At 40.8% G+C, this 22,695-nt stretch overlaps 1 protein-coding gene across 1 annotated transcript in view; it reads left to right on the top strand.

Annotated features, from left to right (window-relative positions):
* The window catches only part of PLCB4 (phospholipase C, beta 4), a 290,061-nt gene that overhangs the window by 210,082 nt on the left and 57,284 nt on the right, over positions 1-22,695 (top strand). Inside the window, 7 exon segments of the mRNA XM_014546473.1 lie at positions 5,996-6,104; positions 10,294-10,504; positions 11,458-11,551; positions 14,814-14,893; positions 15,465-15,549; positions 18,823-18,913; positions 20,742-20,837. Of these exon segments, the coding sequence (XP_014401959.1) occupies positions 5,996-6,104; positions 10,294-10,504; positions 11,458-11,551; positions 14,814-14,893; positions 15,465-15,549; positions 18,823-18,913; positions 20,742-20,837 (766 nt within the window).

Raw genomic sequence — 22,695 nt, 5'->3', positions numbered from 1 at the left:
CAAAACAGTTTAAGCTTTTGCACTCCACCATTTTTTCTCACGTGAATACTGTGTTCGGAATCTTTACCCAGATATTATCCACATTCTTCTGCCACCATTGCTCGTAAGTTAAACTGCTTTCCTTTATTTCTTTAACCCCTTCTCCCTCCTCTGCTTTAAAAAATATATATATTGTTCTATTTCCCTCAGTTTCCTCATGCAGTTGGGGTGTTTGATCATCTTAAATCCTGGTGAGATGGGCAGGAAGCATGCTTTCTACTAAAAGGGGAAAACACTTCAGTGGAGAGGAGAAAATCGACCACACCATCAATTAGGCACTTTCTAACGAAAGGCCTCTTGTGGGCGTGGGGGTGAAGCTGGCACCCAGCCTTTTATTAAAGGTGCATTTCACTGCGCAATTCTGAGTCTGAGGATAGGTGCTGCCTTCATGGGTTCCTATTTCATGCCTTTCCTTTTATGGATTGTTTTTGTAGGCCTACCCAGTAATCACTCTTGTCATTCCTATAAGGCTAAGTAGATAACATTTAACTTTTAAAAGATATGATCATCCATACTTTCTTCGCTCTGTCATCCAAATTCTTTCTTAAATACGTATGATTTGGTAAGCTTTTATCCATCACTATTGCAGTGGCCAGTAGCTCTCAGTGGTCATTTCCTTCTATTTGGCTTCTCATTAGCAGTAAGGAAGCACCTTTAATGTGGGGGTGGGGCTGATGGAATCAGTGTGATTTTATACTGATTTCTTGAGGTCATGGAGACTACAAGACAGTCCAGGAAAGTGTACAGCCTTTATTTTTAATCAGTGTTTGCCGTGAATCTCTTCCTTTTCTATCCTAGTGACTCAACTGGAAGAACTGAATGTCGCCTTGAAGAAGTTTTGTCAAGCTTAGGGAACGTTCTGCCAGCTCCTTCACCCTCCCTTTTGAGTTGCCTCTCTCATCTCTCCAAAACCAAAAGCATCCCTTAGGCAGAGCTCCTTCAAAACCCACAATGAAAGGAGGCAGGGTTCACTCCAGAATGAAGCAGGCATTGGAATGTAAGGGTCTATGAGTCCAAAAGCTTAGACCTAAACATTTTCAAAATGCCTTAGCCTCAGTCTCAACAAGCCAGAATTTGGCATTGTATTAGAAGTCCTGGATCATGCAGTAAGACAAGGAAAAATAAATGAGTCCCATGAACATGAAAGGACTAGGTCCTACTCTTACTGTTGATTGTGTACCCTGAATATTGCAGACTATCAACTGCAAAACTCTTTGATTAAATAAGAGAGTTTATAAAGGTAACCAGAGACATGATCCAGAAAGCAAAAATCAATAGACGTGAACTCCAGTATTAGCCAATTAGAATAGGGGGGAAGTTCCATTCTATTAGAAAAGCCCATCCTGCCTCTCACCACCTTCCAGCTTGTAAATCTCTTTACTCTTCACATCAAATTTTCTGTTAGTATATTAATATGGGAGGAGAGGAGAAACAATCCTTCATTTATTGCCTTCGTTGCTATGTAGGGGTTTGTACCACCTTTTGCCTATCCATGCCATTCGACACTTACTAGCTTTTCCCCAATAGCTTTACCTGCTCCTCACCCATTTCTCAGTACCTCCTTGTTTATAGCTCCCTCAAGTGTAGTCTGTGGATGCAGCTTAGGCATCCTCTGGGAGGTTGTTAGAAATGCAGACTCTTGGGCCTCACCTAGTCCTGAGGAATTGGAATCTGCATTTAACAGGATTCCCAGGTGCTTTGCCTGCAGGTAAATTTTGTGAAGCACTGTCCCAGTGAATTACCTGGGCCCCTCCTTGGAATGCCTTGTGTGAATGGGGAAAATGGGAGAGCAGCATATACCTTCTGTCACTGGCCATATGAATTTTGTCATGGAAATCCACCACTCGGGTTTAAATTTTTTTTAATTGATTTCAGAGAAAAAGGGAGAGAGAGAGGGAGGGAGGGAGGGAGGGAGGAAGAGAGAGAGAGAGAGAGAGAGAGAGAAACATCAATGAGAGAGAATCATTGATTGGCTGCCTTCTGAATGCCCCCTACTGGGGATGGAGCCTACAACCCAAGCATGTGTCCTGACCAAGAATCGAACCTTGACCTTCTGGTTCATAGGTCAACACTTGACCACTGAGCAACACTGGCCAGGCCACAGCTATGTTTCTTATTTCTTTCCAGTAGACTAAAGAAAACTTCCTTTGCCTATATTATGAAACTAGCAAACTAGCTTCTAGGAGAGCTAGGGCGGCACTTACTAGGAACTGCCATCTGGTCAGATACTGCTGTCAACTGGGCTCTCTGGATGTGGGTGCACTAATTAAGATCTCCGGGCTCCTGTTAGTTTTACCTCTCCCTCTGACGATTTAGCCTAATGAGAAGCTAAATTGATTTTGGTTTTACCTTCATCCTTTATTTCACTTCTTATGAATTTGATAACAACTGAGGGTCTGCAGAATTGAGAGATGCAGGGAGAGCAGGAGAGAAAGATTAAAATAAGAAAGAGAAGAAAAAGATCCTATGCCTTCATAATAAGAAGAAATTAGCTTTATTTTCTTGTGTCTGGTAATCTTTCCCCTGCATTAAACACATTATGTCATCATATTAGGGCTAAACCTGATTTTTAGATTTTATTTTTTATTTGTTTTTCAGTTGAAGGAATGTAAGAAAGGACCCAAGATCTCTTATCTCTTTCCATTTACACTATCTTTATTTTATATACATTTAATTGATTTCAGAGAGGAAGGGAGAGTGAGAGAGAACCATTGATGGGCTGCCTCCTGCACACCCACCCACTAGAGACCGAGCCTGCAACCTAGGCATGTGCCATGACCAGGAATCGAAACATGACCCCCTGGTTTATAGGTCAGGGCTCAACCACTGAGCCACAGTGGCTGGGCTCTTTATTCTTTAATGTATAGGCAAAAAAAGAGAAGGAGTTATATAGTCTTACAAGTAAGCCTACTCTTGCCAGTTATTCCTTTATTTCCTTTATGTCTCTTTTGAATTGTATTTACGTCAACATCTATCTCCCAGTCCTGCTTGGATTGAAGCCAGTGATGCCTTTTCTCAGAAAGAAGAATAAGGACATAGTGATGAAGCCATGTCCATTTATGCTTCATTCATTTGGGCACCTTCTATAACCTATTTTTTGGAAGCTGTTTAGGATCTCATTTTGCAAGGCTCTGGGCATCATGGGGTGAATGTCCTGGAACCCTGCTTCACTGAACCCCAACTGAAAACCAGTAGTCCGTCCCTTAGAGCTGAGAAGCATTTGTCTCCCTGGGCTTATGTCCCCATGGGACTCTTCTGCAACTTTATTACTCTGAGATCACTGAGAAATGAGCTTCCTCCTCTTTGTTTTCTTTTTTCATCTAAAAATGATAGTTTTGTGACTCTAATGCAAGTCTTAGCATTTGTTTCCTTGCCTTTGGATTCTCCACATTGAACTGTTCTTCCTTTTTGAAAGGTGGAGATTTTAGGGAAAGCAAAAGTTTAGGTTATCTGATGGAGCAGCTGCAAAAACAAATGCAATTCCCTGTCTCTTTTTTTATTATTTGCAAGTAATGTAGAGTAGGGGATGATGATACATCCATTTTAGGACTTGGTTTTCCTGGTTGTCGCTTCTGATAGGCAGGATGTGCTAGTAATTATGCCCTGGGACAAAATTGTAATGGGGTTTAATTGGGAGGACATCTCCAACATTTAGCATTCTTCTATCCTTGTAGAACTTAGGTACTTTTTAAAAAATCATATCCAAATATGTTAAAAGGTATACCTTTACATCTTAAATTGAAGCCCATCAGAATCACCTGGAAGGCTTGTTAAAAAACAGATTCACAGGTCCCCCCTCTCCCCAGAATCAGATTTGGTGGGACTGGGCTGGGCCCCAGAATTCGCATTTCTAACAAACTCCCAGCTGAGGGTGGTGCCATTGTTGCCATTCACAGATCACACTATTGGTAAAATCGCATTAGAATATGTGCATGTGTATGTAAACAGCACATAAGAATGTCTGGATTTCCTCTCCTCTCCCTAACTCTCTCTCTCCTCTCCCCTTTAGTTGAATCTCTTCTTCCTTTCACTCTTTAATTAATATGGATTTGCCCCAACATCTCCATGAATGCAGAATATTTACCATTGAGCATATCTTTAAATCAAAAGACTTAATTTTAGTAAGGGAGAGAAATATAGTGTCCAGCCTTCCAGATAACTGCAGTGGGGCCTAAAAGGACCTTTTACCTAAAACGGCATCCATCTTCTTTCGTGGGGTTATTTACAGAGATGGGCAGGAGAAGGAATGTGCTTAGAGAGAGTTTCTCCTTTGTTTGTTGGTTTGTTTTTTAAACAATGTATTATCACCAGAGGGTGGTGCTTGTCATTTCCTAGAATAGCGAGCCATAGACTTGCATGATGGCATCCATTTCCTAAACCAGGTCCCATGCCTTCCCTGCCTGGCACTCCACGGCCCACCTCACAGTTTCTCTGCACACCCGTGACTTTCGTTCTCTGTGGTCTCAAGGCCTGTTTTTGATGTGACAGTTTCTGCTCTTGCACATGCATGGATGCGAGCCGTTGTGAGCTGTGATTCCTTAGGTGGCAGCAGAAGCATGCTTCATTGGGATAAATTGACAAAAAATATATCAATTCCTTAACTCAGTGGGGAGATGGGAGGACCGGAACAGGCTAGGCTCCAAGTACTTTAGGAAAGTACAGCAAATGTCCTGTTGGCTGAAGGCATTCATTCTGTGTAACCCCCTTTTCAAATTGTCACTTCAAAATAAATGGGGAAGGGAAATCCATATGAACTTTTAACCATTGTTTCTTAACTACCTTTCCAATAGTGTTTTTCCAAAGTCTGTGCATATATTTGGGTAAAGAGTTGTTGCCAAAGTCCTTCCTACTGAGCAGGTTTTGCTCCCATCTGCTTGCCTGCCATTATTCCATTGAAGTTTGCTTTATTTACTTATTTGGTGGATGACCAGGGGTCGCAGTGAACAATAAGGAAATTTAATGGGCACATTGCTTCCAGGTATATACAGACAGGCAGACAGACACACAGACACACCCACAGACACACACATACTCAGCTACAGGATTGTAGCTGAGTCAGTGATTTGAACTTGTTTCATCACTGCTGTGAAGGTAGACTGACAGACTGCAGGAATAGCATTGCTCCTGGTGCCTCATGTACCACCATGAGCATCCAAGTGGTGACTGGAAAAGCATGACATCACCACCCTCCTAAGTACCTTAGTCGTTCATGTACTTTTCTGCCCAGACAATGTCCTCAGGCCAAACTGAGTTAGATTTCATAGACTTTCTGAACTACTGATATTTAAATACAGATTTTCATATTGTTTATAGCTTATAAATATCCTTGTGCTGATTAATTTTCATCATCACTAAAATTAGTTCATTTTGATGAATATTTCCTCAAGAAAACAAAGTTTTCAGAGTGCCCATGAAATCTTTTATTGATCTAAAAATGAAATGATATTTGCCTGTCTTAGGGGATTTCATTATTGTTTTTGTTTTGACACTTTAAGTAGTATATTATCTATTTGAACTATTTTGGAGTGTTTTTTTTATTTGTGCTTTCATTATTTTCTTTTCTTTAAAAAATTTTTGACCTCACTTTTTATAGACATTTATGCCAAATGTCTTACCTGTGGGATGGGAACAAATGGACAGTACAGCTGACATGCACAGCATATTACATAGCCTTCAGTTTCTGAAGGAAAACCAATTTCTGTATTCTCCAAAATTGAGCACTTTGCAGGATTTGATTTGATTTAGTTCAGTGAGGGGAACCAGTCAAGTACTTCCAAATTTGGAGTTTTTTAAAGTATATTTTAGGGAGAAAGACAGGAAGACAGTGAAATCCTATCTTTGTAACTATAAATATGACATTGTAAATATATATTGTTTTAGATATTACGTGCTTGAGTTGTGTAACACCATAAAGGCGAGAAATGTTAACCTAAATGGAGTTATTTTCTCATCATAGCATCAACGAGATCCTCGACTCAATGAAATTTTATTCCCATTTTATGATGCTAAAAGGGCAATGCAGATCATTGAGATGTATGAGCCTGATGAAGACTTGAAGAAAAAAGGTAATAAAAGTGAAAAAAAGAGTTTTCTTTATTTAACAAAAGCAAGAATATATGCAACACATTACAGTGGTATTCCCCCATGTTCTTTCTTATATTGTATAATGCTTGTATTATGTAATACTTACAGAAATGCCAAATACAATCTCGTTTGCAAATCTTTGAAAAGAATTCAATTTCCTATAAAAATTTACACCTTCTTTTTCTCCCTTTTGTTTTGCCAAGCCTAGGACATTGAATACATTATTTGAGAAGCCTTCTCACCCTTCATTTGACCTCTAGTAGGAATCAATTTAGCAAATTGGTGGGGATTTTGAACTTTTGCCCCCTTCAATAAAACTTTAGAAACAATGTGTTGTCCATTCCAATATTTGACAAAGGAAAGGCGTGGAGAGAAAATTTCAGATTGGTTCGATAGCAGTGGGAAACCCCTGCAAATAAGGGGAGGGATGATGCTAATTTAACTGGACAGGGAGCGATTGAGATACCTGAGCTAGTGCTTCCGGCCTTGTCTCAATGGAGAGAAGGGAGATCTAGGTTCAAGTTCCATTGGTCCCATGTGCTCATGAGTATCATGGCTACAGTTTCCTCCTCTTTAGAACAGGGATTCATTTGATTGTGTGTCTCAGTGAATGTGGCCCAAAGGTTTACATATTCTCTGGACCCACATAGAACCTGTTTATATGCATGTCTGGCCCATCATGATGCATGACCTCATCCCTGATATTTTTCCAAGTCCACTTGAATTTTCCCTTGGTTGTAGTCCTATATTTATACTCTCTTCGAGGGCCTCAAATACCTATATTCAGCAAGACTGCTTCATGACTTACCTCTCTTATTAGTACTCTGAGAATTGTAATTTATTCCACCTTGCATTTTATTAAAGTGAAAAGCAGAGTGGCTAGATTTTACTGTGTGAAATTGAGCAAGGAACAATATTTCTGAACCATAGAAGATGGTGGCGTTCATGCAGTCATTTGACTAGGTTTTCTCCCCCTACCTTCACTCCTTAAAGTTTGTGAAGGGTTGACTTGGTACCAAGCTCTGTGCTGGATGCTGGGAATTCAAAGCTGAATAGGGCAGTTGGGATCTGCTGAAGAAGAAAGAGCAGTTCCTCAGCAGTATGATAGATGTTGTGATAGAGGTGTATCGTTGATTCTTTCTAAAGTCCTTTCAGGCCCTAAACATCTATGAGATTATCATTGACACATCAGAAAAGCACAGTTTCATCATTTCGCTGATGATGGGAATTTTAAAATCTGTCATTATCAAGTGTGGATGAGAATGTGGTACAAAAGGCATTCTGAATAAATTTCTGTTGGGGACATAAATTGGTACAAACAGCCATCTTGATGAATATTTTGGCAGTAGTACAGTGAAAATAGACCTCCCTACCGCTCAGCCTTTCCACTTCCATGTACGGACCCTAGAGATTTTCTCTTATATTTCCCAGCTCTGACATTAGAGTGGCCCAAGTTCAGTCCCTGGATCTCTGCTTATTTACACTCACTCTTTCGAAGAGCTCAGCCACCCCAATGGCTTTAAGTTTCTTCTACACACACATGACTTTCTGATTAAACTCCCCACTCCTAAGATCTACAGGCCTGTAGTAGAACTCTCCACTTGAATGTTACATGGGCATTTCAAAGATACATATCCATCATGTTTTAGTTCTTCTCATCCACAGACCTGTTTCTTTCCCGGCCTAGAAACTGGTACTATTATTCACCCAGCTCTTCAAGCCAAAACTCTTGGAATCATCCTCAAATTGTTTTGTTCTTTCATATCACTTCTCATTTATCAGCAGAATCTGCAAGTTCTGTATGCAAAATAAATTCCAAACAAATAAGTTCTCATCATCTACACATTTACCAGACTTTCTGAGCCTACATCATCTCTCCCTGGACAATGCCAGTTGACTTGTAACCAGTCTTCTCCTTTCTACTCAGTGCCCTACAATTATGCTCCACCCAGCAGCCAGAGTAAATCTTTCCAAACCAAATCTGATCATGTTATTTCACTCTTCAAAACCCTCCAAAGGCTCTTCAGCATACTTAGAATAAAATTCCAAAGTACTTAGTCCAACTGATGTAGCCTTTGGCTGCCTCTGCAACCTCATTTCCACCAACTTTTCCCTTTGTCATACACTCCTGCAAAGGTCTTTGCACTTGCTAAACCTTCTGCCAGGTGTGCATGTGGCTTGCTCCCCATGCATAAACATGACCTCCTCAGAACGGCTTTTTTTGGCCACATATGTAACACAGCATCTTGGTCATTCTTGATCACTTCCATTTCCTGGTTTCTATTTCCTTCTAGCACTTTCTTGACATTATATTATACTTTTATTTATTTGTTAATATATTTGTTCTCATGCCCCTACTATAAGAGTTTTATGAAGGCGGGGTTTGTGTGTTTCTTCTATCACTGCATTTATCCCGGTGCTTTGAAGAGGTCTTGCTCTTAAAATAAATATATGTGCCCAGGAGGTGGGGGCACACTTTTATGGTAGAATTTTTAATTCTAATTAGAAATAATGTAAATATTCATCAACAGAATAATGAACAATAAATTGTGGCATATTTATATGTGGACTACTATACATTATACTGTACATACTATACATTATTCAGTGAAAAATAAATGAACAAGAACTACTACATTAACTGGAAAAATCCTAAGAAAATATAGAGTAAAACTAGCAAGTTGCAAAAACCAGGGGTGGGATATCTTTCATATAAATTTTTAAATATTTAAAACTCCCTAATGTTTGGATAAATGCATTTGTAATAAAGTTGCAAAACCACCTTGGGAATATTAAACACAAAAACTAGGGTAGTAGATGTATACATTGGAGTAGAAAGATGAAATTGAATGGAACTGAGGGGGGACCACACAGGGCACCATAAAGGCATCCATAATCATGCATTTCTTTAAAGAATTTAGATCTGACAAAGCTTCTCCGTAAGCTCGAAATCAGTTTGTAACTTTCAAATGTTTAAATAAACACAAAAAGCTGAAGCTGTCAATGGTTGATAGGATAGGAGAAGATGCAAAAATATTGATCACCACTCCTGTAGTTACCAGGGGTCCTGTCCCCATGTGGAAAGGCGTGACTGAAAGGAACAGAGGCTCTTGGGGCCACATTTCAAAGACAATTGCAAACTCTTCTCACTAGTTCCATACCCTGCCTTTGAGATAAAATGGGAAAACTAAATTGTTTAAATCCAGAGAGGCCTTCTCCAGCCTGGTAAGAACGACACTGCCTTATAGTTGAACGCCTTCCAGTTTTTTAGAGCACCTCCTATTCATATTCTCATGTACCATTCCTGACAGTCCTGGAAAGAGGGATAGCCGGTACTTCCCCCATTTGACAGAGAGGAAGCCGAGACCCCAGAGCATCATGAGTGAGTGGCAGAGGCAGAAATCGACCCGAAATCAGTTTGTAACTTTCAAATGTTTAAATAAACACAAAAAGCTGAAGCTGTCAACGGTTGATAGGATAGGAGAAGACGCAGAAATATTGATCGCCACTCCTGTAGTTACCAGGGGTCCTGTCCCCATGTCAGAAAGGCGTGACTGAAAGGAACGGAGGCTCTTGGGGCCACATTTCAAAGACAATTGCAAACTCTTCTCAGTAGTTCCATACCCGGCCTTTTTGATAAAATGGGAAAACTGAATTGTTTAAATCCAGAGAGGCCTTCTCCAGCCTGGTGAGAACAATAGTGCCATATAGTTGAACGCCTTCCACTTTTTTAGAGCGCCTCCTATTCATATTCTCACGTACCATTCCTGACAGTCCTGGAAAGATGGGTAGCCAATACTTCCCCCATTTGACAGAAGAGGAAGCCGAGACCCGGGAGCATCATGAGTGAGTGGCAGAGGCAGAAATCGACTGAGGTCCCCTTGGCCCCTGGTCACCACAGCTCCTGGAGCTGTGCCTCTGAACTCGGGGGACTGTGTGCCCTGCCACCGTGCACATAGAAGCAGGACACCACCTCTTTGTGCAATGCACTAGGTTACTTATAATGTGCAACTGTGTTATTTTGTTCAAGAACTGAATAATGAAGGTTCCTGAGAAAGAGATTGTGAGGAAGGTTTTACTCCTGTTGAGCTGCTTCACCTTCCATGAGTAACATGTGAGATGTGTGTTTGGCAAAGCCACATATCTGTAAGATATTCTTCTCTTCCCTAGGCCTTATATCCAGTGATGGATTTTGCAGATATCTGATGTCAGATGAAAACGCCCCCGTCTTCCTAGATCGTTTAGAACTTTACCAAGAAATGGACCATCCTCTGGCTCACTACTTCATCAGTTCTTCCCACAACACCTATCTCACTGGCCGACAGTTCGGCGGGAAGTCTTCGGTAGAAATGTACAGACAGGTCCTCCTGGCTGGCTGCAGGTCAGACACTCAGGACAGCTGCATTTGTATATGACACCCTTTTACTTTTCTCTGAAACAACAGAAGAAGTACTCAAAGTGAAATGGACATTGGTCCTTCTCTTAAATGGATTATGGTGGTCATTTAACCTTGGGAAAGGGAGGACAATATCTGTTCCACAAAGGTCTAGACGTCCTGTGGGTCAACAGATATTTTCTACTGTAAATTTATCCCCCCAAAAATACATGTTTTAGGAAGTCATGCTGTTTCCAGTTGGTCACAGGCGCTTGCAAATTTAATATTAATGTTAAAGTTCTAAAATTTCATACTCTGAGAATAAAAATTATTGAAAATTATTTTTCTTTTATAGAAATTGGCAAACGTTTGGGGCTTAAAATATGATAAAAATGCTAAAAGTGAAAAATAAGAAATTATGATTTTTTTTCTTGGTTCTCAATAGCCAATATCTTATTTCCTTAACTTGCTTATTTTTAGTATGGAAATATTTTAACAGAAATTAACAGTATCAGAATTTCTGTCTCTGAATACTTAAGTATGAACTGCTGAAATAATGAGAACATTTTATCTTATAGTCAAAGCAGCATCATCCCACCTAACAAAATGTAAACATTATTCTTTAACATCATCTAAAATACAGCCCATATTCAAATTTCCCCAGTGGTCCCCAAATTGTCTTTTATAGTAGCTTTGTCAAAACTAGAATTTCATACAGAACCGCACTGCAACCAGTTATCACTCTGAAGAGTCTTTCAATCTCAGACAGTCCTTCTTTGTTAACACCAAACTGATAAGGAGAATAATGTTATTTTAACTTGCATACTCCATGAAATAATCCTGTCGATTCATTCCATTTTCTACTTCTATAAGAAAACAAGTTATTTTGGCATCTTTCAATTTTTACACACACTGTTTTATTAGTAGGGTCCAATATTGTCATTTCACTGTGTTGCTAGATGTGTCGAACTTGACTGTTGGGATGGAAAAGGTGAAGACCAAGAACCGATAATCACTCATGGAAAAGCAATGTGTACAGATATCCTTTTTAAGGTAAGTTTTAAAATTGCCTAGCCATAGCCTTTCCTGTTTCTTGTGGAAATAAGTAGCTTGGAAAAAACAACAACAAAATATTTGTTTTCTCAGGCATTTTACCTTCATATTCCTTTCTTCCAGTTTTGAGGAGAAACAAGAAAAATGTTTTTTCCACTTAGTGTCTCTTTCATGTTACTTTTCCTGTTTTCAATTGCTGACAGTGCTTAGAATGAGGTTTCTCTGGCAGAGTTTCCCTGGTTCTACTTAACTTAAAAAGTCTTTGATTTTATCTATTTTTTTTTTTCCTTTTTTTTTTTTTTTTTTTTTTTGCTTGCTTACTTTGCATTATTCCTGAAGAACTTCAAAGTGACATAAAAAGATAAATAGAATACAGAAAACAAAATGGATTATAAATAGTGTCTAAAAGGGTAAGAAAATAAGATAGTGAGATCAGAGTTTATAAATGCTTGTCAGGAAGTTCTGTAAACTAAAATCATAGCACAAATTGGGCTCCAAACTTTCTAGAATTCTGTGGAAGGAGAACAACATGATAATTTACAAGGCTTGTAAAATACAGACAGAGCAGTGGATCCAAAGCAGCAGTTATTCCCAGTCCTGACACCAGAGGGGAGATTTCCCCCTGAGGATCTCATAGTGGGAAATCTACAGTTTTACAAATAGGCATCTCAAAATGGCCTTTTGGTGACCTCTATGTATGATTTGAAGGCGGGTTTCTTAGAGCAAGCATGTCAAACTCACGGCCCATGGGCCACCCCACAACGAATATTTTTGCAACCCAGCCAATATAACGGTATGTAAGAAATGCTTTAATAAAAATTTCGTAACTTAATTTTTATAATATCCTGTTAACATAATTATTAATAATGAACTACAACGTTCGCTAATGACTGATTACTATAATTGTGTTGCCTTCATTTCCCTTACGCACCGTAAGCGCAGGCGCACCATTTCTATCCACTAATACTTACAGCAAATATTTTAGCAGCGGATTGCCAAGACTTGTTTGGTGTGCGCAATAGGAAATATTTCGTTTTTGGAGAATAAGAAAAATAGATTTATTTGCATTACGCTTATTAATTTGTGCCGTTATTCAGTGTCTGGTAACTTAATGTTCAAGAAAAAATATTAATATTAATATTCTATTAATTTATGTTCTATTATTTTATGTTAACAATTACTCATTTATTTCAGCCCTTTCTATTCAGCATGTCTCTATTGAAATAAACCTACGTTTCTATGAAAATTGAAGCTTTTGGTTTTTTGTGGCCCACATAAACTTAAACCTTGTTTATTTGGCCCATCTTAGCCTTTGAGTTTGACATGCTTGTCTTAGAGTGTTCCTCACTATGTTCCAATGATATCCTGCCAAAAGACAAGTAAAACTGTAATTCTGTGGTTGGCCAATATGTCAGGTTCATGGCTCTCTGTCATTTTGTTGTAACTCAGAATAGTTATTGCAACATCTGGAGCAGTGGTTGTCAACCCTGCCTACTTGTGGAAAATTACCAGGGGTGTTTTTAAAAACAGATGCCTAGGTTCTATACTCATAACACTCCATGCATGTCATTTCTCTTAGCCAAGATGTTGGTGAGTTTTGAGCAACAATGAATTCAGCAGTATGCTCCCTGAGAAGTACCAAGAGCATATTCAAGTGGGAAGCCATGGGTCTGCACAGACACAAAGCGTTGATGACCCTTTAAGAAATAAGGACCCTAGAAAGGAAGCTTAGCCGAAAAGAAGGCCCTACCCCCTCCGCTTGGAGGTGAGCAAAGGAGAACCCATGGATAGAGCCAGGACTTCCCTCAAGACGTTATTCTTTGGTCAGCTCAAGTGGACAGTCAAGGTCGCAGACAGTTCACCTGGGAAGAATCTTTAAGCAAAAATAACTAAAGGACCACCTTGGCCATAAGGGTACTCAATAAAATACTCCAGGATTATCCAACCTAGGGCATTTTCATTTCAAATGGACTTCCCCAGATAACTATTATATAATACTAGAGGCCCGATGCACGAAATTCCCCCAGCTGCTGGCACCAGCTTCCCTCCAGCACCCGGGACCCGAGCTTCCCTCCTACGACTGCCGGCAGGCACCTGAGGCCCTGGCTGGCACTTGAGGCCCTGGTTGGCTTCCCTCCTCCAGCTGCTGGCAGGCACCCAGGACCCGGACTGCTTCCCTCCTCCCGCCACCCGCAGGCACCCGAGGCCTGGGTTGGCTTCCCTCAAGCCACCCGCAGGCACCCAGGACCCGGACTGCTTCCCTCCTCCGGCCACCCGCAGGCACCTGGGGCCTGGGTTGGCTTCCCTCAAGCCGCCCACAGGCACCCAGGACCTGGGCTGGCTTCCCTCCAGCCCCGACTTCATCAGGAAGGACGTCTGGAAGGACATCCGGAAAACGCCCAGTCTAATTAGCATATTACCCTTTTATTATTATAGATTTTTCCAATTAACTCAATGATGGGACTTGCCCTGTGGTTAATGAAGTCGGGGATATTTAATGAATATGATGCTCTGCTTGTAGAAGCATTGGTTTGCAGCCATGCTTTCTGAAGCTAAGCAGAGAGTGAGGCAGCCGTCTGTTACCAGAGATCATGGTGGGGACATGCTCAGCTCTTTCAAAGTAGTTTCAAGTGACGAAGCCCTCAGGTCAGAGAGGGGCATCCAGAGCACCTCCCTGTTTAACCTCACATGCTGCTTAACTCCCTGCCTCCCCTTCACCAGGCTAATAGGGAACAAGGGATACTGTAAATGTCACATCAGTTCACAGGAGTCTTCATCAAATTAATGAAATGTAGCCACAGACTGATTCCCAGATGCAGAGAAAATCAATAAAGACTTCCAGCAGTTCATAGGGTGTTATCATCGCATTTCTCCTCAAGGCGAGAGGAGCAGAATAGTGGTCTGTTGTGAAAATCGCTGTGCCCAAAGCTCACCACTCCACCAGGTGACCTCGGAACCTGTTGAGGCAGATTATTGATCCAGGAGCTAACCTGCCATGTAGGTGAACTGTCTTCTGTTAATAGCACCATAGTTTTGGAGAAGGAAAAGATGGTTGTGAAAAAGATTATCACTAACCCTTAACTTCATCTGGATCTGTCTGTGGGGCATTCAACCTGTAGAGATATCGAGGTAAATGGGTTCTTCAGACCTGAATTGCCAGAATTAACTTTCTGAAAAGCTCAAATTAAAAGTCTCTGATTGGTTTCAGGTTCCTTAACTTTTTTTGCTCTTCTCTCTCATTAACACTCTTTTATTTTCAAAGGATGTTATTCAAGCCATCAAGGAAACGGCATTTGTCACATCTGAATATCCTGTAATTCTCTCCTTTGAAAATCACTGCAGGTATAGTGATACATCCTACTCCAAATCTCTAAGGGTTGTTTCCTAATCCCCATCTCCACTCCAGCTCTACATCTTTTTAAATAATCGAATAGTTTGTTTGGTCTTATGCAACACATAATCAGTCTTTTGTGATTAAAAAAAAAAAAGCTAAAACGAAAAAAACCCCCAATCTACTACTGTTCCTCACCTCCAAAAATATAAATAAACAAAACTAAGTCATCTTAATGTGTTCTAGAGATGTTTTCTCTAAGCAAAAGGGCAGATATCAGGGCACCGTGCCCAAAGTTACATTGAGTTGGAAGACTTGGGAATATATTTGAAATCAGACTTCATGAATTTGAAAGACATTTTTTTAATTCTGTTTTTCGGCTTTTAGTGCAGGGGCGGAATCTTTTTTTTTAAGACACTGGTTACAGCTTGTGGTATATAACAGTACCTCTCAGTGAACATCAAGAAGACAGTCATGCATTTTGTGGAGTGGAAGTTTTTAATTGCCTAGGAATGAGTGTTTCTTCTTCTTGGACAGTTAATGGATGTTTGAATTTACAAATGCCATTTTTTTTCTTTTCAGCAAATATCAACAGTACAAGATGTCCAAATATTGCGAAGATCTATTTGGGGATCTCCTGTTGAAACAAGCACTTGAATCACATCCAGTATGTATTTTTAGCTAACCATATTTCTAACATGAATGAATTTGTTTTGAAATTCATTTCTAAGGGGTCAAGTAGTTCTGACAGACTAATGCTGAAGATCTTCATTTTTATTTAAATTTGTTGGTACAGAAAGCTTTCATTGTGCTTTAGAGAGATGTGTAGAAAGAAACGTAAACCTTAGGTTCCATTTAATTCAGATCTTGGGGATTTTTTGATTTCTGTGATCTCTGTCCTAAAATTTCATAAAGTGCCCACTGGCCAAGGGTCTAGACTCAGCAGTCATTCTCAACTCTAGTTTTATGTTAGGACCACCTGAGGGAACTGCTAAAAATACCTTTGCCAGGGCCCCACTCAGAGATCCTGAATTAATTGAGCATGGTGGGTTGTTTTTTTTTTTTTTAAACTCTTCAGTTGAATCAAATGTGCACCCAGGGTTCAGCACCCATGGGAACCTGTTGCTATGGGAAGTTCACAGATTGAAGTTAGAGAAGACTGAAGTTCAAGTTCTCAACTCCAAAATAAATACTTGGACAATGTTTTATGTACTTCTTTTGCATTTCCTTTTTATACCTGCTAATTCCTTCATCAAACAAAGAATTGTTAACCAGTGGACCATCCATAGGTTTTGTAGGGTCTGTGAACTCATGGTAATTGCATACAATTTTTTTAATATAAACATCCTGAGAGTTTATCACACTTTTACAAAGATCCATAACCCCCGTGGTTAAGATCCACTGTCACAGATCTTATGAGTAGCAAGACAGCTAATGCACAAAGTATAAAATGAAGCACAGTAGTAAAAGTTTGCTCCATTCTTTTTTTTCTTTTTTCTTTTTATTGTTTAAAGAATTACATATGTCTTCTTTTTCCCCCATCGACCCCTTCCTGGCCACTCCCACCCCCCAGGACAGGCCCCCACCGTCCCAGTGTCTGTGTCCATTGGTTATGTTAATATGCATGCATACAAGTCCTTTGGTTGATCTCTTACCGCCCCCCACAACCCTCCCCTGTCTTCCTTCTGAGGTTTGATGGTCTGTTTGATGCTTCTCTGTCTCTGTATCTATTTTTGTTCATCAGTTTATGTTGTTCATTATATCCCACATATGAGTGAATCATGTGATATTTATCTTTCTCCGACTGGCTTATTTCGCTTAGCATAATGCTCTCCAGGTTCATCCATGCTGTTGCAAATGGTAAAAGTTCCTTCTTTTTTACAGCAGTGTAGTATTCCATTGTGTAGATGTACCACAGTTTTTTAATCCACTCGTCTGCTGATGGGCACTTAGGCTGTTTCCAAATCTTAGCTATTGTAAATTGTGTTGCTATGAACATAGGGGTGCATATATCCTTTCTGATTGGTGTTTCTGATTTCTTGGGATATATTCATAGAAGTGGGATCACTGGGTCAAATGCCCCATTCTTGACAAGCAGCTGATGGGCCCAGACATGGTAGCTTGAGGTGGCAGTAGAACATGACAATGGCTGACATGAAGGAAGGCGCTTCATGTTACCTGTGAGCAAACACATCCAGTGGTTAAACAATGAGGGTTTTTTTCAGAAGCGATCTACGGGAGCAGAAAAAATGTGCAGGAGACAAGGATATTGTATCCTTCACCCACCCCCTGATTCTCTTCAGTTTACTGAAGTCACAGCTGCAGGTGCCCTGTGCATGTCCATGAGCTGTGTCCTATTTCTCTGCGTACTGGCCTGTCTTTCAGCTGACTTCCAGCCTGCAGCTTTTCTCCCAGGGAGAGCTCTGGTCACAGGAGCCTGCTCTGTCCACGGGTGAAAGACAGGCCAGAAGTGCCAGAGAATTAACACCCCCACCCCATGCTCCCTCACTCTTCAGAAGGGATAACTCCGAGCACATGTTTCCCACCATTCCCCAGGGTTCCCCAGCAGGGCCGCTGTCCAGTCGCCCAGAGCGATAACTTGTCTGAGAACACACTCTTGATTGGCTGCCTGTCTCCTTTTTATCACTTTCCTACTCCTCTTGGAGTGTCCTGGGGCAGCCTCCCAAATAAACTACCGGGGCATTAATCCTAGTCTCAAACTGATTCAAGCTAAGAAATATCCCTGATTTTTTATCTCACTTTTTTGTCACCTAGGCCCTCTGTTTATTTTATTTTCCAGTTGGGCTAAGGGGCTTGCTTTGGGGGAAAGACCAGTGTGTTCTCTGTGGAGTTATATGCACATGCCTCAAAGGTATTATGAGAAGCATAGGTAATAGAAATGGGAGTAAGACTTGCTCCCTGAACCAAAAAGCTTCTGATTGTGGGGTACGGCAGGGGTGTAGGACACAGGACACAAATATAACAACATAAGTAAAAAGAAGGTGGCCTATGATGTGTGAAATATTTATTGGAGATTTCCAGGTTCAAGAGAGAGTGCTGTGGAGTGGACCAGTTTACAACAGGCTTCCCGAAAGCAGAATTTCAGCAAAGTGTTTCGTTTGAGGAAACACAGACATAGGAATGCATAGTGCCTTGCATATTAAGTACTTCAGCAAAGTGTTTCGTTTGAGGAAACACAGACATAGTGCCTTGCATATTAAGTAGTATAAAAATTAGTTTTGAAAATGAATGGATGCCTGAATGGATGGATAAGAGTGGGTGGTTAGTGGGTGGGTGGGTATATAGATGGATGGATGGGGGAATGGATGACTAAGTTATATGGATTAGAGGTAATAGAAGAAAGGGAACTTCCTTTGCAGACATAAATCCAAGCAAATGAAACCATAATAGAGGTCAGATTTCAGTAATTAAGACCACTCCATTCTTGTTACCCTTATGGAACTCACAAAACTATAGTCCCAAGTGTAGAGGTTGGGTCAGACTGAGCAGAGAGGCTTACTGTGCCATCCAACACTTGGAGAGACCAGGGGAGACCTTGTGGTTGGGAAAGCCAATTCTGACCTAAGCGGCCACAATGATTCTTTGCACTTTACCAGATATTTAAAAAGGGTGAAGCCTGAATTTGGGCAGGAATTCCTCCCCCGACACCACCCCAGGTCAGACCCAGCTCCATGGGGGAAGGTGGGGCAGCTCTGCATACCCTGGAGGTGGTGTGGAGGTCAAGTTTGCCACAATAGTCTAAGACACAGTTGGATATGGTGGACTAACTGGGACTGGGGAAGGAAATCATAAAACTGTGCTGAGTGCCATCTAGTGGATATGAGTGGAATAATTCACAGGCCTCTGATCATTCTGGACTGGGAATGAGAATGGAGAAGCACAACCTGTCACTAATTCAGCCTTTTCTGTTTTTCTGTAGCTTGAACCAGGCAGGCCCTTGCCATCCCCCAATGACCTCAAAAGAAAAATACTCATCAAAAATAAACGGCTGAAACCTGAGGTTGAACAAAGTAAGTCAAATACATGCATCTATGATGGGTGCATACACACCTTGTGTGTTTCAACAATTCAGCTGTTCAGAATGCAATATGTTTTAAAACCATGGATTTGTGGGGGAGGGTGTAGTTGTGATGTTACATATTTTCATTTAAGTTGCCACATTTTCATTTAAGTTTAGTTTCTGCATCAGTTCATTTCTGCAGTGGGGAAAGCATATTCATATAACAGAATTTGAAGGGGTCCCAAGGAGAAATAAGAAGAAAGTGGAAGAGGCATTTTCAAATTTATCAAAGTATAAGGAACTAGCATTTTGTCATTTTATATGCTCTAAACTCCTTTTGAAAAGTTTTCCTTGCACTTTGCTCATGTGATACATACATATCTAGGGATCCTAGGTAAATGTGAAAGTGTGAATGTGTGTGTGTGTGTGTGTGTGTGTGTATGTGTGTGTGTGTGTGAATGTAGAGAGGTTAAGAGAGAAATGATTTTACAAAGATATCTCCCCCTGTATTTTCCTAGAATATTATCTTTCAACAAATCTCTTAGTTCAATATATTAGTAGCATCAAATATTGTATGGTTGCATTGTGTTTTTTCCCTAGGTAGTCAAAATTAACATTTTAATTGTATTAATTATAGTTTTCTTTTATTACAAAGGCAACAATGCTATTGGAAAGTGAAGACAACAAAAAAGTATAAGAAACTAATAAAAAGCACTATATTATATATTTTATACATAGATACATATACTATAGATGCATACATATATGCATGTTTAGACATATGCATAGATTTTAACAAAATTAGGATCATGTGAAGTGTACTCATTTCAAAAATTGTTTTTAATTCAACCAAGTATATATACATTTAGTAGAAGGAGAAGGTAAATCTACATACTGATTTTAATTTTAATGTACTAGTATGAAACACAACGCAGAATTTATTGTGGTATATGCAATCCTTTCACCAGTCCCAAGTTGATGGAGTTTTCATTACTATGAAAACAACAATGATAAACATGCCTGAATACTCATTTTGTACATTTTTGCAGCCTTCTCCTTGGAATCAATTTGTACAGTTAGAGTCAGTTGGTCAAAGCACAGACTCATTTTATACTGTGATATATCTTGTCTTTCAGAAAAGTTGTACCAAGTTATACTCTCACTATAATATGCGAGACAGCCTGTTTCCCAGCCCTATTCTTAATGCTGGATGCTCTATCCACTGAGCCAAACCGGTTTCGGCCAGCCCTATTCTTAATGCTTGCTATTGACCATTTTTATAGCCTGGGTACTCAACACTAGAAGACAATGATACTTCAATTTTTTATTTATGTGTCTTTGAAAACTAGCTTCTTTATCGTCATTTATGATTTCTCCTTTTTCCATTTTTAAAATTGTTTTGTCTTTATCTTACGGACTTACTGAGGGTTTTTTATGTATTAGGGTAATAACTCTGGTTATAGCAATGGAAAATATTCTTTCCTGGAGTTTGGTCATTTTCAATGTGCATGTTTCTTTTCTGTCACTTCACCTGAATTGTCCTCCAATCATGGGCTTTTGTTATCAAGAGTTAAAAGGAATCCTCCACAATGACTGAGCCCCCCTCTCACGCCTCTGAAAAGTGGGCAGTTGACCCATGTTCTTCATCATGTGTAGAGAGTGTAACTGTTGCATGTTCCTTAAGGTCATCCACCAAGACTGGATGAGACAGAGGCCTTAGGACCATAGCCCAGAGGAGCCTCGACAATGCATTTCTTTCCCTTTTATTTCCCTTTCAGTGTGAATCTTAAATCCTAGGCTCTATAAGTGATTTAACATCCATCACCTTCTCCTTCTAGAGCAGCTCGAAGCTTTGAAAAGCATGATGGAAGCTGGAGAATCTGCTGCTCCAGTTAGCATCTTAGAGGATGATAATGAGGAGTGAATAGAAAGTGGTAAGTTGTGTGTTGTTGTTGTTTTTCATTTACATGTCACAAAAGTACTTTTTAAATTAAACATTGAATGCCTCAGTGGGTTCTTTTATATAATGTGACATTTTAATTCTTAATAGTCAGGTGTATGTTCATGCACCAAACTTCATCTTTTGGTATTTTGGGGTATTTTTTCAAATAGTGTTACTTTCAGTTTTCTTGGGCACCAGATTTTAGTTGCTTATTCATCTCACTTCCTATTGTGCAATTCACTCAGCTGTTCAGCAGAAATTCACAGCCAGAGACTCTTTAAAGCCCTTGCTATCGGAGGCAGGGGTTGGAGTAAAAGGATATTTGCAGTCCTTCCTATAAACAAACACATAAGCTTGTTAATGATGATAGAAATAAGGCAAGTTAAAAGGACAGGAATGTGAGCAAAGACCCACAAGTAAATGATTGGTTTGTATGCACACACAAAATGAACTGGAAACTCAAAGCCAGTTTTAAAATTCGAATTCCTTCGAATAACCAGCTCACTGGATCTAAGTAGGTAGATAATTTTAACAAAGGCAGCCTTGTTTAACATATTTGAATATTTGCTATTAGCTTCTGTTTTACTTTGGCCATATGGGAACAACCATAATGTAGTTTTAATGGGCCTCTTGAGAGGTGTGGACTGTTTAGAAAGTTATTTGTTCATTATGTAGCATGAGAACTGATTAACAAAATAATTTGGACTTGCACTGTTTATCTGTTGGTTAGACAGTGCCTTGGATTTAGAGAGTGGCTTTGGGCTAAATAATTTAGAAATACTTATCCTATATCATAAAAGCCTAAGATGCTAAGTGTCCGGTCATCCAGTCATCCGTTAAACCAATTAAAGTGTAATATGCTAATGATATGCTAAGCCCGCTCAACCGCTCGCTATGACGTGCACTGACTACCAGGGGGCAGATGCTCCGACTGATAGGGTTAGCTTGCTGCTGGGGTCCGGCTGATGGGGACTGAGTGAGATGGGCCAGACACGCCCTGGAGCCCTCCCGCAGTCCCTCCCTGGCTGTCCAACCTCCTCTCCGGCCCTGATTGTGCACCAGTGGGTCCCTCAGCCTGGCCTGCACCCTCTTGCAATCCGGGACCCCTCGGGGGATGTCAGAGAGCTGGTTTTGGCCCCATCCTGCTCAATGCAGGAGCTGCCCCCTGGTGGTCAGTGTGCTCCCACAAGGGGAGCGCCACTCAGCCAGAAACCGGGCTCATGGATGGCGAGCACAGTGGTGGTGTCAGGAGCCTCTCACACCTCTGCGGGGAGTGGGCCTAAGCCGTCACTTGGACATACCCCAAGGACTCCTGGACTGCAAGAGGGTGCAGGCAGAGCTGAGGGGACCCCTCCTCTCCCCACAGCATTTACAAATTTTGTGCACCAGGCCTCTAGTATCTAATCTAATAAAAGAGAAACATGGTAATTAGTGTACGACCACTACCCTTCCCATTGGCTAATTCTCGAGATATGCAAATTAATCACCAGCCAAGATGGCGGTTAACCGCCAACAAAGATGGCGGTTAATTTGCATATGTAGGCACAATGCAGGGAGGCGAAAGGGAAAGCACGGAAGAAGCCCCTTGCCACTGACAGTGATCGGAAACCAAGGGGGAGCTAACAGCCGGGGGGCAAAGCAAAGGCGGTCCTGGGGGCCACCTTTGCCCTGCCCCCCAGTCATGATCGGAGAATCGGGCAAGTTTGCCGAACTGGCCAGTGATAACGGGAAGTAGGGGTGGAGCCAGCGATGGGAGCTGGGCAGGGGCGGAGCCCAAGATCACGGGGCGGTGCAGCTGAGGGTCGCCCCAGCCCGGGCCTAATGCCTCGGCCAGAGGCTTTAGGCCCGGG

The sequence above is a fragment of the Myotis brandtii genome, unplaced genomic scaffold, assembly GCF_000412655.1.
Source record: "Myotis brandtii unplaced genomic scaffold, ASM41265v1 scaffold45, whole genome shotgun sequence".
Taxonomy (NCBI): domain Eukaryota; kingdom Metazoa; phylum Chordata; class Mammalia; order Chiroptera; family Vespertilionidae; genus Myotis; species Myotis brandtii.
The sequence above is the reverse complement of the archived record's forward strand: the minus strand, read 5'-3'. Positions and strand labels throughout refer to the sequence as shown.